Genomic DNA, 17,091 nt, shown 5'->3' on the forward strand with positions numbered 1-17,091 from the left:
GAAGTAGAGCGGGTCCGAAAAGCGCGACGGACGCGTGGGGAAATAATACTTCACGGAGTGGTATCAATGGGTGAAAATCCCACCCATTGCTATAACCTGGCCCAGTAGCGTAGATATTCAACAAGAAAAAAATTATTACTATTCAACAAGACAACTTACCCTTTTAGAAGTCGTAAAATGAAATGCTAATCACAGAGAAGCAAATAAAACGTGATATATCTTGCAATGTAATTAACCAGGCAGCAAACATATGTTACTTAGTTATAAAATGCAAATGAATGGAAATGTATCATAGTAGTATTTTTTCTACAAGATCAAAGCTGGAAGAAAATAACGCGCCTCCCCCTACATTAATCTTTCGACCAATTTTTTTAACGTTACGGAATAAAAGTTAGCTTTTATTAGGCTTACCAGCACTGAGATTACTAGAATAATAATATAACCGGTCACGGCCATTTTTCAGATGTGACTCCACTTAAACATGAATCAGTCAAGAATAATTGCGTATACCTTTTCATTATCAATTTATTTATATTTATTTTTATGGTTGTCATTTTTATACTCGCACCTACAAAACATTTTTTGTTAGTAAAAATAACTTCCGACCTTTAGTATAAAAGATGCTCATCTAAACTTGCATCATTTAAAGTACATTAAGCGGTTCTAAAGGAAAGTTTGAATTCATTATTTCCATTATTTAGTTTTCCTCATAAAATGAATTTGCTGAAAATAGCAAGTTTTGCTCTTGCCGTAGGCTTAACAGGGCTAGTTTTATCAGCTGACGTTCAGGTGAAATTTTGTGTTAATGTTCAGTATCATGAAAATACGCCAAGGACTGCGCTTTTCCAATTTGTTTGAGAAATTACACAATAAGATCAAAACGATTAACCAACAAAACCAAATTAATTAATTGAATTAAACAAAACATTCACAACTTCATTTGAAATTGATGATTATTTTAATTAAAAGCAACACCATCAATTTCAGGCTAAAGTCTATGGGAAGAAAATCGAAAAGAACACTACGGCATGCCAACCAGAAGGTGGACCTTTCGACAAGTTGTTTGTGTGGCTCGTAGGCCATGTAGTAATCATCTAAAGTAGAAATATCTCCATTTCAGGCGACATTCACGAGATAGTTGAAAAAGGCAATCCAACGCAAGATGCAAAATGCTTCGTAACATGTATCATGACGAAATGGGGACTGGTAAAACTTTCAAAAATGTCACATCTTAAATTGGGTTCTGTATTACTGATTTCTATTTTGTGCAGTTGTCTGAGGATGGAGGATTTCAACCCGATGGAGTCAGAAAAGTGACCAAAGCTATACGAGAATTCGATCGAAATCCCGCAGAATACAAAGACATCGATGAAGTTATCATAACTAAGTGTGGTGCAATAGAAGAACCTGAAAAGTAAGTCGCAATCGTTGTATCTTTTTGATAGATAATATTCGATAATATATTGACATTGCAGATGTAATAAAAGATATGCTATAGCTGAATGCGGCTTCAAGGTTTTTACTGAAATTCAGGGATGAATGCTTGAAAATGATCAAATATCCGATCAAAAACTGTAAATGCTGGATTTTTATTTTGTTAAATATTATTTCTGGTATACTACGAACACGAATTTTACGAAAACGAAAGATTCAAGTGAGTAACTTGAAGGGTCTAGTCATATTATTAAAAATAATTAAAGGAACTTTTAGACGTCCCTCAACAATAGAAAGTTGTCGAAGGGGCCAAGTAGAGTCGAATCGTATCGATCAATATCGCTACTTCCTACTACAGCCAAGATTTCCTTCTAACTTCCCAAAATTCCCCTTATGCTTGTACTTCTAGCATGAATTTAAAGGCGTTTCCAGCAAAATTTCTAAAATATGGAAATATGCTATTATTAACTTAATTTGTGCAAATATCGAAACGGGATGTATTTTGAGACCTAGATTTCGTTTAGATACACCACTGTGATTTTTTCAGACTTTTCGGTTAAATAGGTTCTGAGAACGAGACATGTTACACTTTTTGGGGGTTACATTTTGAGCCCTCGCTAGCCTATGTTTCATCTGAGATCAAATATGGGACCAGTTTCGAAAAGTATTAATTAAGCCCTTTCGTTTGACAGCCCACATGTATGGCGCCCCCCCCCCCCCTTAAACTTAACACAAAATGGTGCCACTTGCTGTATGAAAAAGGAACAACAGATTACACGCTCTTACAAATTTTCGTGGCAATCGGTCTAGCCATTTCCGAATAAATCGGGTGTGACAGACAGACAGGCATCCACTTGATTCTAATAAGGTTTTGTTTCACACAAAACCTTAAAAACAACATTTTTATTCATAAATAATGAATATCACACTTTTAAAACAAATTTAACCTAAGAAACCTTAGTAGCTAATTTGAACTAATAAAAACTTGTTTTTCCTATTCGCTAGTGTTGATTTCTTGGTTTTGCAAAAACTGACATTTCAGGAACTACTTGTTCCCTTCATCAGTGCTAACAAGTCTGCTCATCAGTGGGTTTATCAGCTGTTTTTATACTAATCTAAATCTATAATACTATTCTTATTAATTATATGGCTAAATTAGTTTTTAAAGACTTATATTCGACATTTTTAAATGCAAAAGAAATAAATCAACACTAGATAGATGATTTGTTTAACGTTAGGAATGGGAATTGAATTGAGGAATTAGAGATTGATCTACGCTGGCTAACCTATTCGTTGTCCGGTTGCCTAGGTGCGCTAAATCGTGAACGGCGTGGAATACTTCCTTTCGGAATATATGGCCTTGGTCCCTTATCTCGCAGTATATACTTGATGTTGAGCCGAAAATAAGAGACTCCCTAAATGTGTATTTGAAGTTGGCCCTCAGACTATGAAGAACTGCGAAATATCGTTGGTGGCGGGGATCTTAACCTCTGCAACACGTGGCAAAGCGTCAGCAATTAAGTTATATTTTCCAGACAAGTGTTGAATGTCTGAGGTGAGCTGGCTGATGATAAAGCTCAAGTGCCGAAGTTGGAACGGTGAATGGATTATGGTCCGTGAGCACTATAAACCGCATGCCTTCACGAGAATACCGGAATATTTAATTGCGATACACGCATAGCTTGAATTTAAGAAACTTGTAAGGATTTCAAAACGACTTCTTTTAGGAAATTTTATAGCTTAAGAATGTAAAATGGCAGGATGACGAAATAATAGTATTATTATTATTCTGTTAAGGGAAAGTCGCACCGCGTCCTTGAACGGCACTATTTCCTAGTATCCCTATAGAGGAGGCTATTGGGAACCTAGAAGAATGGTTAATCTCACTGAACGCAACAATAAAAGGTTAAAAAAGCTAAACTATTGAGAAAACTTACATCTATATGCATGACAGAAAACTAAGTTATCTTCAGGGACGCTTCTTCTAAACAACAATAAGAATAGCTATGGGTAACCCCAACGGTAAGGGAGATATTTATGGCTAACCAAAAGAAGAAAATGCCTAAGGTATATATACTGCATCTAGGGGTACCTGCCGTGTGGACTTAATCCCACGGTCTTCTTAAGACACGGATTGATTTTGTCACCACGATCAGAGCCCCGCTATAACAAGCAACAACGCTACCAGTCTATACCAAGTGCATGGCTCAGCATTCATACTGGTGGATGCAAGACCTACCTAAATCTCTACCGAACTAAGGAGTACGGCATCCGTGTTGAAACGCAACACCACGCCGAGGCCCGAAGTTCTCCGCTCGCTTGAGCATAACCACAGCCCCCATAAGTTCCCACTAGCGAGCCAACTGCAAACAACCGAGCTGTAGTCCAGGGGCTATCCCGGTTCCCATGGTACCAGTATACTCCTGGTAAGGAAGGTTTCGTGACCAATTGCCACTTCAGATGAGTCCCCGCGCAGACTCGCGTCTGATCGCCCTGGTTAGACCTTTGGAGTATTCGGTTACTGCATCACGGCCGGCAAGCCAAAGTGAGTACAGCGTCTCCCGGTGCCACCACTATGGAGGTTCTCCTCGGCCACTTGATTTTGGTTCCGCCGACAGGGTTGCAGCCCCGTCTTCCTCACCGCCACCTCTGAGCACCAAGGGTGGGCAAATAGAAGTACCGACATGTACAAATTCTATTGTCATGAACACCGCAAAGCGACAAGGGCTCTAATGACTTTCAGGTCCATAGCAGGGAAAAAACGGGGATACACCCCGAAGATACTACCTTGGATATACACTGCAATAGTAACGCCAAACATTACCTATAAGGCGAAAATCTGGGCAGAAAGAACTGAACCCAGCATAACAGCCTGGGAGTTACACAAACTTCAAAGACTGACTTACGTACTTATCAGTGGGGCAATGAGAACATGCCCAATGACGTCCCTAAAGATCGTTCTGGGACTGACTCCTCTCCATCTGCACGTAGAAATGCAGGCAAGGAGGGCGATCTTCAGAATGTTCGTGAGTACCAGTAAGGCGGGAAGCTGCCTAAATCTAAGGAAAATTGATATTCTTTCTAGACGGCATCCCGAAATACTGATACTAAGGGATAACATGACAACATGATTCCACTTCGTTAAGAAATTTGAAACACGTTGAAGCACCAGGGCAAACTGGGAGAGCGTGACATTGACGTACGGCTTAAACTAGCAACTAATTACCTGGTACACGGTCGGATCACTTATGACAAAGGGAGGAGGTGCTAGAGTCATTGGTTCAAGGAAAATGCGCTTTAAATCAATTGGTAAGCATACCAGCATATTTCAGGTGGAAATACGCCCTATAGACAGATTTGCTTCCTTCAACCGCGAAAGGGGCTATAGGGGGCAGAACATCGCTATTCTAACCAACAGGCAAACAACTACTAAGGCACTTAGGCCCTACCAGGTAAATTCCAAACTGGTATGGGAATACCTTAACAGACTGAACACACTCGGCTCACTCAATAAGGTCTGGATACTCTAGGTTCCAGGCCATATTAGTTTAGAAGGCACTGAAGCAGCGGACGAACTGGCCAAAAAAGGAGTAGCCTTGCCGCTACACTGGCCAGAGTCATTGTTTGGAGTGGGACATAGGTTCATGGCGACGGCATTAAAAAACGAAGAATGAAGACTGAGAGAATTTCACTAGGCGAACTTACCAGAAATGGAAGAGTCCAGGGTGTTCATGGGGGGATACGAACCCACGGCCGAAAGATTGTTGAAACCTCACCAAGAAGAACCTCTGAATCATAGTGGGATAACTTACTGATTACTGCAGGGTAAACTATCACCTGGAGAAGCTATGGATAAAAACGAACACTGTCGCTAGATTCTGTGCGGAAAGTGATGAATCTTCCATGCATGTTCTGGGACAACCTCCGGCACTTATGCAAAGTAGGTTCAGGCACCTGGGAGAATAATTAATAGCAGACGCCAGGTTGAAATACTTGGAGATAGGGGACTTAATAAAGTTTCTGTCGGTTATAAGTTTAAACGATATACTGTAGCTTATAGGTGTACTAAAATCAGTAAAGAAGCACAATAGTTCTTTCAGGATTATTATTATCATTTTTCACATTTCATTCACAGTTCAAAGTTTTTTTACAAAAAGGAAAGGAATTTTGGTGTTTTCGGATAATTAGATGGAACTCAATTTTACAATTGAATTTTTAGACTGAAACTTTATTAGTTATTAAAATTCGCAAATAAAACAAAATAAAAAATGCAGAATGAGAAATCGAGGAAGTTTCTGTACAACACTAGAAAAAAGCAGGCAACTTAAGATGAGTTCAAGCATAGCAACTAGGTCTCTAACGGAATGGGTATTGTCACTAAACAGAGTTACGAGTATAACTTAAACTTTTAGAAACCGTCAAGCGAATTGCTAATTATTGTGAGGCAGATACAACGGGAAGTACAATATTTTCTACAAAGTAATTAATTATATAACAGACACTTATAACTTAATTATACAGTACAAATGAATGCAAATTTGTTACATGTTTTCCGACCAAATTAAAGCTGGAGGGACACTACTAAGAACCGATTTGTATCTGCTGCAATATGGAATGATGGTGTATTTGCGATCGAGCAATTAGATATATCTTCTCATGCAATATAATTCTTCAATCATTACGCGTATTCCTAATGAGAACAATTTCTGACCTTTGTATAAAAGATGCTCATGTCGAGTGGCAGGTTGTAAAGTGCATCAAGCGGTTGTGAAGGAAAGTGTGAATTAGTTGTGTCCTCTGTTTAGTTATGTTAATAAGAATGAGCGTACGGAAAGTTTCAGGTATTGCATTTGCGGTAGGCCTATTAGTGCTGATTTTGGCAGTTGACGTGCAGGTGAAATTTAGTGTCAATATTTACTGTCATGAAAAAACGGAAAGTGAAATTTGCTCACTAAATTGGACAAAGTAACAATCAAAATTACCCAAGTAATCGGCGGCATAAAAAATCTAAAGTAGTCAATTAAAACAGTTTTTTCATGTAGGGAAAAAATATTTCATTCGAAATTGATGATAATTTCAAATAAATTCCGCATATTTTCAGGCTAAACTCGATGGGAAGAAAGTCAGAGCGTTCACCGCAAATATTGCTAAGGCATGTCAACCAAAAACGACACCCTTCGGTAAGTTATTCGTGCAAACTGTATACTGCAATATTATCTACTGAAGTATATTAATACAGAAATATCTTCATTTCAGGCGAGATACACGAGATAATTGGAAAGGGCAAGCCAACAGCAGAAGAAAAATGCTTCATAACCTGCGCTATAACGAAAGGAGGATTGGTAATATTTTCAGAAATTCTGTATCATCAGGGTCGAATCCTTTTTTTCATTTTCCAATTGTATAGTTGTCTAACAATGGAGAATTTCAACCTGATGGAATCAAAAAAATAAACGAAGCTATGCGGGAATTCGATGATAATCCCGCAGAATACAAAAACATTGATGAAGTCATCATAGCCAACTGCGGCGGAATAGAGAAACCAGAGAAGTGAGTCCGCTTTATAATGCTATCTTTCGCTACGATAAAATGTACGATATTTGATAACCTATTTAAATTTCAGATGTGATAAGGGATATGCTATAGCTGAATGCAGTTTGAAGGCCTTTATTGATGTTCACGGAAATATATTCTAAAAAGGACATCTAAAGAAGACCCTGCGTACCGACGCTTACTCACACGATCAAGTCACTTTGTATCTATTTCAATTTGTAAATACATAATTTTCTTTTATATTTGATGAAATAAAATTTTGGGCATTATGAAATGTTAGCAATGAATTTTACGAGCGAAAGACTTAGGCGGGCAACCTAGAAGTCGGAAAAATGTTCCTATATATATGAATATATACGATTTTTTCTGCCTACTAAGCATATGGTTATTTGTTTGAACTTCGAACCAGATTTCTTCAGGAATCTTCATCTTTCTGCTTCTTTCCCTTTGGGAACACCATACCATGAAAGATACGCAGAAGGTTGATGTGACGGCATAGAATCACAATCGAGACAATGGGCGATCGCTTGACGTGTCTTTATATCTAAATGTCCCTAAATATCTGGTTAACATAAGTATATTTTTTTATTTATGTATATTTATTTTGCATAGACACCCAAATAAGCGCCTTCAATAATAAAATGATGATGATCACTTGCCATCAACGAAAAAAAATAATATACCAAGGGTTGAATATAAATACTTCCGGCGGTTGAAGGGTAATACAGGTCTGAGAGCGAAAATATGGATTGGTACCCATGATGGAGCATAAAACCTGGGGAACACCAGCTCAACCAACACTAAGAGCTCAAAACCCAAACCCCATCTCGATCTCCACGTGGTGATCGCTGGGAATTCTTTCTGAATGAAAATCTGCAGACAGATAGGTATAATGCCAGCCCGGCTCCTAAAAACGGAACAAGTTATACAAAATGATCATTCAGGTTAAGGATTGGGTACGGTTGAAAACATACACGGGAAACAATTGTTACTTGACCACAAAAGAAGCCTCGGATAGAATGGACTGCACAATGAAAACGGACTCATGGAAAGTACCCCCATTGTGCAGACCAGCAGCTGCTAAGTAGGAAGCCGTTCCCTGTTCCAACACAAAGCTTATGTCACAATGTTACAACACTAGAGATTACAGTGGTCATCCAGTAAAAATTGCGTTCGGAGTAGATATGCTAGTCACTCAAACAATGAAAGGAAAATTTAGGAACATAAGCCTTACGAACGTCGACGTCCCCACAAAGAAGGTTACTTTCTGCGAGACAGTAGAACAAACCTTCGAAATCTGTCCCTAGTATGACATCAAAATCAGAAGCCGTATTCTTTACATCGTCCTACCGGCTCGAATTACAACACCGCTTAGAATCCTCTATGAAAATCAAGTGAAAGTGTATGCTGAAATCATCCACAACACCCGAAATAATCACTGCTAACAGGGATTCTAGAGAAGACAAATGATCTTCAAAACCAACTGAAGTACGTTGCCATTGGTGCGTCCATAAACATAAAAAGGTAGTATAGTTCCCAGGGCGAAACCTGAATTGGTACCCACGATGGAGCATAAAACCTGGGAAATACCTGCTGAGCCAACAACAATAGCTCTACTACCAAACCCTATCTCCACCTCCACGTGGTGACCGCTGGGAGCTCTTTCGTAACGAAAAGCTGCAGACGGAGAAGGATGAAGGCGAGTCTCCCGCGCCTAAAAACGCGACAAACTGTACCAACTGGTCCTCCAGGTTGGGGGTTGAGTAGGGCTGACAACCCTACACGGAAAACCGATGTTACGGAGCCACGAAAGGAGCCTCGGACAGAATGGACTTTACAACGACGAACCCGGCAACGACAACGGATTAACGATTTGCGCATTTTCTCACGGAACGTGCGCTCCCTGTACAGAGATAAAGCTGACGAGCAGCTAGCCGATACCCTGTCCCAATATAGGGCTGATATAACAGCGTTACAAGAGATGCGATGGACAGGGACCGGTTTCCTGGAAAAATGTCGCTACACCATATATTATAGCGGTCATCCAGTAAACCATGTACTCGGAGTAGGTCTCTTAGTCAGCCAAAAAATGAAACCTGCTGTTATCGGCTTTGAAAACATAAGCGAACGGCTATGCACTCTGCGCTTGCGAGGCAAGTTTAGAAATATAAGCCTCATTAACGTTCACGCCCCTTCAGAGGAGACTGCAGAGTCGGAGAAGGATACCTTCTACGAGGGAGTAGAACGAACCCCCGAAGCATGTCCCAGATATGATATTCAAATCATATTTGGGGATATTAACAGCCAAGTAGGGAAGGAGCCCGTATTCAGGCGATACGGTGGCTTCCATAGCTTACACGAAAAAACAAATGATAGCGGACTGCGGATTATTCAATTAGTAGGGTCACACGAAATGGTTGTTGGAAGTACCTGGTTTGGGCGGAAAGCGGTTCACAAACATACGTGGGCCTCTCCAGACCGGACCACTTTCAACCAAATTGACCACATGTTGGTCGAACGCTGCCACCTCTCAGCCTTGATGAATGTCAGAACAAATAGGAGGACCAATATAGATTCGGATCACTATCTCGTTGGCATGGTGCTCCGAACTCGAATAACAACACCCACACAGAATGCCCTCAGGTGAGAGTTAACACTGAAGCCATCCCCAACACAGCTCTCCGCGACACCTATAACAGGGAAATGGATGCCGCAATAACCGCAGTCAACAGAGGACCTGGAGATGAAGCATCAACAAATGATCTTCACAATCACCTGAAGAACGTTATCATGGATACGGCCACAAACATACTTGGCCCCAGCCGCAAAAGGAGTCGGAACGGCTGGTTTGACGATGAATGTAAGCTAGCAATGGAACGGAAGAATGCCGCATACCAAGTAATGTGACATTCTCAAAGAACGCGGGCACACGCGAATCCGTCGAGCGGAAAATCGACTTCACAGACGGAAAAAGGGAGCCTGGGAGAACCAACAAGTCTGTGAACTAGAAAAGTGCAGGGAGCAACCGCACCAGGCGCGCAAGTTTTACCAACAAGTCAGCAGGATGAAGCCCTATACACACTACACGATGCGACCAGCTACCCCAAGTGGTTCATCAACTTGTCCTCAAGGTATGGGGCAACGAATCAATGCCTGACGATTGACAACGAGGCATTATCTGTCTCATACATAAAAAGAGAGATATCACACAGTGCAGCAATTATAGAGGTATCATGTTGCTGAGTACCATCTATAAGATGTTCTCCACTATCTTGCTAGGCCATGAGAGAATTCGGTATCCCGATGAAATTAATAAAACTGACTAGGCTGACCCTGACCAATGTGCGAGGCCAGATTAAAGCAGCAGGATCACTCTCAAGACCATTCGACATCAACAACGGTCTACAACAAGGTGATGCCCTATCATGCGTCCTCTTTAATTTGGCCCTCGAGAAAGTGATCCGTGATGCTGAGGTAAATGCAAGAGGTACGATCCTCTTCAAGTCCACCCAACTACTGGCCTATGCTGGCGATATCGACATCATGGGAAGAACCACCCGAGACGTACAAACTGCCTTCATCCAGATCGAGCAGGCGGTGCGAGATCTTGGGTCAAAGCTCTTACTGTACAAGACTATGATCTTCCCAGTCGTCACGTATTCCTCGGAAACTTGGGTTCTTAGCAAGAAAAATTGCGAACTCTTGGCCGCGTTCGAGAGAAGAATCCTCCGAAGAATTGCTGGCCCCCTACATGAGGATGGGATATTCCGTAGCCTACACAATGACGAAATCTATGAGCGATACCATGACCGTCCGGTTCTGGATAAAATCCGGCTCAATTGGTTATGGTGGGCGGGTCACTTAATCCGTATGGATGAGGATAATCAAACCCGGAAAGTCTATAAGGGCAATATCTAAGGTAGAAAAAGAAGACGAGGCAGACCCTGCCTAAGATGGAGCGATGGCGTAGGTCAGGACGCCAGACAGCTTATGGGGATATCGAATTGGTGGACCTCGGCGCAAAACCGGGATATCTGGAGTTCCTTATTAAGGCAGGTCTAGACCGGATACCGGTTGTTGCACCGTTGATGATGATGAGATGGAGCAATTGAGTAAACCAGAATGCCAGATAGCTTTTAAGGATATCAAATTTGAGGGCGCCAGCGCAAAACCGGAATGTGTGGAGTTCCTTACTAAGGCAAGCCTAGACCGAATACCAGTTGCACCGTTAATGATCATGATGCTTCCTCCACCAAAAACGACCGAAAGCAGGGAGAAATGAGGACAGGGAGTCACTATATTGTGACTGGCCTTGCAACACTCAAACGTATCAGGGAATAGATGTTCAATACTGTTTTATCGCATCTTTAGCTTATTCTATAGTATTTTTACTTTTTTAAGTATAACGTCGTTGTTAATGGGGTGATGTGATCCTAGCTTTGCCAAGGTAGTATTTTTGACTTGCATCCAGAGCGTGGTCGATTAGTATTCATGGAATCTGTATTAGTAGACCACGTTACCCCGAGCGAGCGCTGATCGCATACTAGGGTAGATCTCTGGAAACTGGGATAGGAGCTTTGGCCCCGAGGGTTTTTCCTGACTATTGCGCCCCCTCCCTTGCACATGGTGCCCTAGTACAATTCCAGGGAAAAATATATAAAACTTATAAAATAGTAGGGCAGAGAAAGAGGTAGCTGCGTTTGAGCGCAGCATGAAAATATAACGCTCGCCGCAGCACCTAGCGCAGGAGATGACAAGAGGTGAAATACCCGACGAGACACCGAAAAGAGCACACACCAATAAAGGACTCGGTAAAATTATGTGACACTCAAGACAAGGACAGCAACATCAGTACCCTGCAATACTACTGTTCTGAAAAAGATACAGACTAATAGCTGAAACTGGGCAAATGGCTTTGGATATAAGGTGTGAGAGCACAGTAGATTATCCTTGCGAAAATCAAAGAAACAAAGTTTATCAGATGGCAGATGTGGAGCGCATGCACTCTGGAACGCTACTTCAGAAAAACGTCAGGAAAGATATAACAAGTCGGGAAACCGGAAGCTAGACGCTTCAGGTATGAAAGGTTTGTGTATTTCTTTTATAAAGAGATTTGAATGTGCATTTGTCCCATATCATGTAGCACGTAAAATAGGCATATATTATGTGAAAATTTCCACTTTCAAGTGATATTGACATTCATAGCCTTGAATTTGCAGAGAAGCGACAGTTTTGACCTAGCATTACTTTGCTAGTAATAGTGCGATTTTCACCGAATTCGGCAAGATTATGCTCTATACTGTAGCCTACATTGTTGCAAAATTTTGTGGTTCTAGAGTGAACTTAAGGGGGGTTTTCCTGTGAAGTACTAAAAATTATAGTAATGTACTATTATTAACTTGATTTGAACAGGTATCGGTATGGAGGGTATTTCGGAGCCTAGGCACCATATAGTGGCAGCCTCCTGATTTTTTTCAAATTTTTCGGTTGAGTAGTTTCTGAGAATGGGTTCGTTAAAAAAATGACCACTTTCAACCCCCCACACTCCCCACCTTTTCAACAAATGTCAAAACTAAGACCGGCTTCGATAAGTACTAACCGAGACCTTTAATTTGATACCCCACATGACTTTATTTGATGAAAAAAAAATTACACCCTCCTTTTGGATGTATGGGGACGCCCCCTTAAATTCAACGTAAAAGGATGTAACTCACTATATGCGTGAGCATTCACAGTTCCCACCTTTCTACCAAATTTGGTGCCAATCGCTACAACCGTCTCCGAGAAAAATGCGTGTGACGAACAGACAGACAGACAGACAGACGGACAGACAGACAGACAGTAAACCGATTTTAATAAAGTTTTGTGTTTACACAAAACCTTAAAAACGAACTGATGGAGCTAGATGGACTACTGGATAGCATTTTCGCAAAGATCAAAAGCAACCGCACTTCTCGCTGGGAGCACCGTAAGTGCCAAACGGGTCGCAGATAGGCCGTTGCAGAGCGAACTGGGGAAAAAGCTTGAAGAGGAAGATACATTTGAACGAGAATTCACCAGGGCAGCAATGGCTTTGCTTGAATCTGGTGTTCAGGAGTTACGTTTGTCAGCGTCTATTTTACACCGAATGAGACGATGTGGGACTGTCCACGCAGGCTTGACGCTCTGGGAGACGCGGTCTTGGCACAGAGGGATAGAGCCTGGTGGGAGGTGACTCTATAGGGAAACCGATTTTCGGAATGGTGGCGAGAACCGCGCTCGTTATTTTAAACACCGCACACAAGCCAACGTTCCGGCACCCAAACAATGAAGAACGTTCTGGGCAAAAGACCATCAATACATCGTGTTTGAAGTAGTTAATGCTACCTCTCGGTATGCACCAGCTCGCCGTTCTCCCTGTACATCGAGCATCGCGAAGCTCTAGGAACAAGTAGAGCCACGTTGAAGGATACTCCGGAGGGTGGTAGCGCTACAGGTCACACTGTCGTAAATACAGGGAAGAACCTACATAGCGCGTGAAAAATGAGGCCGGTAGTTTCGACGAATAGGAGAAAAAGGACCAATCGATTGCAGACAAATACAACAAAAAACCACCTGGGAAACCAATAGAAAGCGAAACCTACCGTCTTTAAGCGAAATCGAGCCCATTAATAAAACAAAGAAGCAGAGTGTACACGGCTCGAGCGCCAACCAATCTCTGCAATCAGCGAAACGTAGCGACGTTCAGCGACGCAAACAGATCATGCTCAGGGTAACGGGCTGGACAAAATCTTCTGGTGAGGCCCTGGAGTTGCTAGGACATACGCCCTTCGCCACCAGTGAGAAGGACTGCGAGTCAGGGCCTTTTTTAAGGGTATGAGCCACAATCTTGTGAAATTGCCAAATCAGTAATTACCAAGGATAAAATCAGATGGGCTGTAAACAGCATCTCCACACATAAATCTGCCGACTCAGATGGCATAATGGCAGTCATGCTTCAGAAACAACAAGTTAGGATTCTGCCGTGAGTTGTAGATATTAACGGAACTTTCTTTCAGATACGAACCATAATCTTGGAAAGGCGCACGGATGTTCTCCTTGTTATGAGTGAAATCACCTAGGGCACGTCTGTTAGTTGAAAAATGTAATGGCACAAATCTAACCAAAGCGGAGCTAATGCTATTTACTATCAAGAAAAGGCTACCCGAATTCCTCTTCCCAGACTAAATGAAAAAGAGTAACTCCTTTCTCCAATGCAAACCTACTGCAATCGGTGTAATTCTAAATCGTACGCTGAATTAGAGACTGATCGTAGAATTGATGGTAAAGGAGGACTGTATAGCCTTCTACGCCAGCAAGAGGAGAATGAATTTCTGGATGTACCCAAGCGCGTGTTTCAACTAACGTGCGGTTCTATTTTGTGACAGGCGTTTAGTAAGAAATATAATAGGACCAAACTTGGTATGACTCAAAGATTAAAGGTGGTCTGTGCAGTCGATGGAGAAGTTTTCTCGAATACACACAGTGTAGCCGGGTTGCACAGCCTCCCAGGATTGAGCAGTGTATTCCAGGCGGAAGTACTGGTAATACTGGAAGCCTGTCAATGGCTGGGGAATCATTCGTAACAGCCATTCTGACCGACAGTCTAGCGGCCATTATGGTTTTGCACACAATGGTGACATCCTTCGTACTGATGGAGCAGTGCAGTGACGTGTTGAATAGTCTGGGCAGTCTGCCGGCCATACGAATAGAGAGGGAAATGAGCGGGCTGACGCTGGTAACTGTCAGGGGTTGAATTTACTCACAATACTTAACAGCCGCTGACTTCAGAAGGCGAAGGCTCACCATCTGCATCAAGTCAAGGAGGATTAGGCCTTTATATAACAAGAACCAATCACAAAAGGTGTTGGGCCAGAGATGTGCAAATGCAAATCTGCACAAAAACTGGTCTATATTTAGACCGTGCCGTTAGGCTCGACATACCCTACAGTTCGCATTGCCGATCCTGCGGAGAGGGGGGAAAAGAAACCCTCAGACACTTCCTTCGAGTTTGCCCAGTTCTAGTTAGAGCCAGGCTGCAGACGACAGGCGGACATTTCTTTAGGGACCTGAAAGAAATCTCTAGTTACAGGGTGGAGAAGCTACTATTCTTGGTAAATGCTACGAAGTGTTTCTAAAGGTATGAAGTCTAGTTAAATTTGCAATCATCTTTAGTAAGCTATGCTAACTGTTCTCCAATCAAAAGATGTTGGGCCCTGGCTTCTTGTAGTTCTCTGTTACATTTATAATCTAGTCAGGCACGCATACTTCGTTCTATGTTAAGAGTGACGCCTCAAACCATAGAAGGTTGAGACATAATACCTGGAAACTTCAACTACGGAGTCCCTTATCCCGTGAAAAAGGAATCAGTTAGAAAATTTACAAGGAAAATTCCAGGTTGAAAAGCACTGAAACGCTTGGAATAATAATTTTACTGTAAAAAAAATTACACTTTCTCCGAACTACAACTACATTGATTTCAGCATATATGGAAATTACTGTGAACATGTGTCACCGTGGTCCAAGCAGGAATGGTCTTACTGAATTTAGTGAACAAAAGATCCAAATAACTAAACAATTACACAAATTGTACTTACTCTTTGACTTCTGCTTCTTCATCGGCTTCCATGTTATCCTCGTTTCCAAACCAGAATCCTAATCACAATCACAACACAATCGTATTATTAACGAAGGAAAACTTCTTTCCCTTTTAAAGTACATACTAAAATCAATCCGACTACAAAGATGCGAATTTTTAAATCCAACATAACCACGCCGATTTTAACTTTATTCATGTCGCTAAAGTACACCTTTCGCACGAATACGTCCATTAGAGGCGTAAATCCGGAAGCACTTGACCGGTTTCCGTCTACAACACTCCTCAGAGCCATCTATTGTTAAGTACTTTAAATACCCCAGCCGCGAACCGCCATTATCACAGGGTGACTGGTCGGACCGAATGAATTTCTTGGTTTTTTTACACGAAATGTATAGAATGACTGTGGACTGCGGTTGTTGCTCCAGAAGTAGTACCCTGGGAATAAATCTGAAGCAAGTAGGTAATTTCTGAGTCGGGCGGATGTCTCGAATATTCTCCATAAAGGGGTGACCATCTGAAAAGCATGTATAAAATTTAGTGCGGTTTAATGAACGGTTAGTGGATTATATCTAAAAGTACAAGATAGGAGCTGGATATAAAGTGGCACCAAATATTGTTAACTACTTTTCCTTTCTACTTTGGCAATATTACTAAATAAATTTAAAACACTTTATTGGGAACAGTCAAATCGCATAATCCTTGAACAAAATCATTGGAACGGATGTGGTTTCCCAAATTTCTAAAGGTGAGAAGGGAGAAATAATTTTAGCCAAAGGCTGAATTCAGTCATTTATCAACCTTTATTCTAAGTTTTTGTCAATCGGAATTAATAGAATTAGTAGTCCAACGCCAATGATACCGTCGGAGCAGAAATCTTGCGTCATTTTTAAGGTTTTGTTTGTAAAACAAAACCTTATTAAATCGGTTCAATGTCTGTCTGTCTGTCACAGGCACTTTTCCCAGAAACGACTATACCGATTGACACGAAATTTGGTGAGAAGGTGGGACCTGTGCACCCCCAGACATACAGTGAGTGATATCCTCCTACGTTGAGATTTAGGGGGGGTCCCCATACATGTAAAAGGAGGGAGAAAATTTTTTTTCACCAAATATAGTCATGTGGGGTATCAAATGAAAGGTCTCGATTAGTACTTTTCGAAGCCAGTCTTAGTTTTGAGATTTGTTAAAAAGGCGGGGAGTGGGAGGGGTGAAAAGTGATGATTTCTTTAACGGACCCATTCTCAGAAACTACTCAACCGAAAAATCTGAAAAAAAATCATGAAGCTGCCTCTATACAGTGCCCAGGCCTCAAAGTACCCTCCATGTCAATATCTGTTCAAATTAAGTTAATAATAGTATATTACCACATTTTTGGGAAAATTGAGTAAAACCCCCCCTTAAGTTTATCTCAGAGTTATAAAAGTAGTAGTATAAAATATAATATGATGCATATTATCTCCAAGTTTGGCCGAAATCATACTATTAGT

At 41.4% G+C, this 17,091-nt stretch overlaps 2 protein-coding genes across 4 annotated transcripts; both read left to right on the forward strand.

The window, feature by feature from the left end:
- The first annotated feature begins 564 nt into the window (after positions 1 to 564).
- LOC119655411 lies at positions 565 to 1,625 on the forward strand. Of its 3 annotated transcripts, none has more exons than XM_038061295.1 (5): positions 565 to 789; positions 988 to 1,061; positions 1,104 to 1,206; positions 1,272 to 1,414; positions 1,476 to 1,625. In XM_038061295.1, the coding sequence occupies exons 1-5, from the start codon at positions 715 to 717 to the stop codon at positions 1,537 to 1,539; spliced, it is 459 nt and encodes a 152-aa protein (XP_037917223.1). In that variant the 5' UTR covers positions 565 to 714; the 3' UTR covers positions 1,540 to 1,625. The 3 variants fall into 3 exon arrangements, with proteins under 3 accessions (XP_037917223.1, XP_037917225.1, XP_037917224.1); XM_038061297.1 differs by having other exon boundaries at positions 572 to 789; positions 988 to 1,058; positions 1,121 to 1,206; XM_038061296.1 differs by having other exon boundaries at positions 575 to 789; positions 988 to 1,042; positions 1,121 to 1,206.
- A 4,539-nt stretch (positions 1,626 to 6,164) lies between these two features.
- LOC119654785 lies at positions 6,165 to 7,266 on the forward strand. The gene is made up of 5 exons (XM_038060329.1): positions 6,165 to 6,328; positions 6,536 to 6,614; positions 6,691 to 6,776; positions 6,842 to 6,984; positions 7,058 to 7,266. The coding sequence occupies exons 1-5, from the start codon at positions 6,242 to 6,244 to the stop codon at positions 7,128 to 7,130; spliced, it is 468 nt and encodes a 155-aa protein (XP_037916257.1). The 5' UTR covers positions 6,165 to 6,241; the 3' UTR covers positions 7,131 to 7,266.
- The last annotated feature ends 9,825 nt before the right edge of the window (positions 7,267 to 17,091 follow it).

This window comes from Hermetia illucens, chromosome 4, assembly GCF_905115235.1.
Source record: "Hermetia illucens chromosome 4, iHerIll2.2.curated.20191125, whole genome shotgun sequence".
NCBI classification, from domain to species: domain Eukaryota; kingdom Metazoa; phylum Arthropoda; class Insecta; order Diptera; family Stratiomyidae; genus Hermetia; species Hermetia illucens.

What these genes read in the sequence shown, in the direction of transcription:
- LOC119655411 (XM_038061295.1), top strand. Translation starts at nt 715, where the DNA reads ATGAATTTGCTGAAAATAGCAAGTTTTGCTCTTGCCGTAGGCTTAACA. An exon ending in TCATGACGAAATGGGGACTG is followed by an intron (nt 1,207 to 1,271) that starts GTAAAACTTTCA and finishes TATTTTGTGCAG; the next exon opens with TTGTCTGAGGATGGAGGATT. An exon ending in GCAATAGAAGAACCTGAAAA is followed by an intron (nt 1,415 to 1,475) that starts GTAAGTCGCAAT and finishes TTGACATTGCAG; the next exon opens with ATGTAATAAAAGATATGCTA.
- LOC119654785 (XM_038060329.1), top strand. Translation starts at nt 6,242, where the DNA reads ATGTTAATAAGAATGAGCGTACGGAAAGTTTCAGGTATTGCATTTGCG. An exon ending in TTTTGGCAGTTGACGTGCAG is followed by an intron (nt 6,329 to 6,535) that starts GTGAAATTTAGT and finishes GCATATTTTCAG; the next exon opens with GCTAAACTCGATGGGAAGAA. An exon ending in ACCAAAAACGACACCCTTCG is followed by an intron (nt 6,615 to 6,690) that starts GTAAGTTATTCG and finishes TCTTCATTTCAG; the next exon opens with GCGAGATACACGAGATAATT.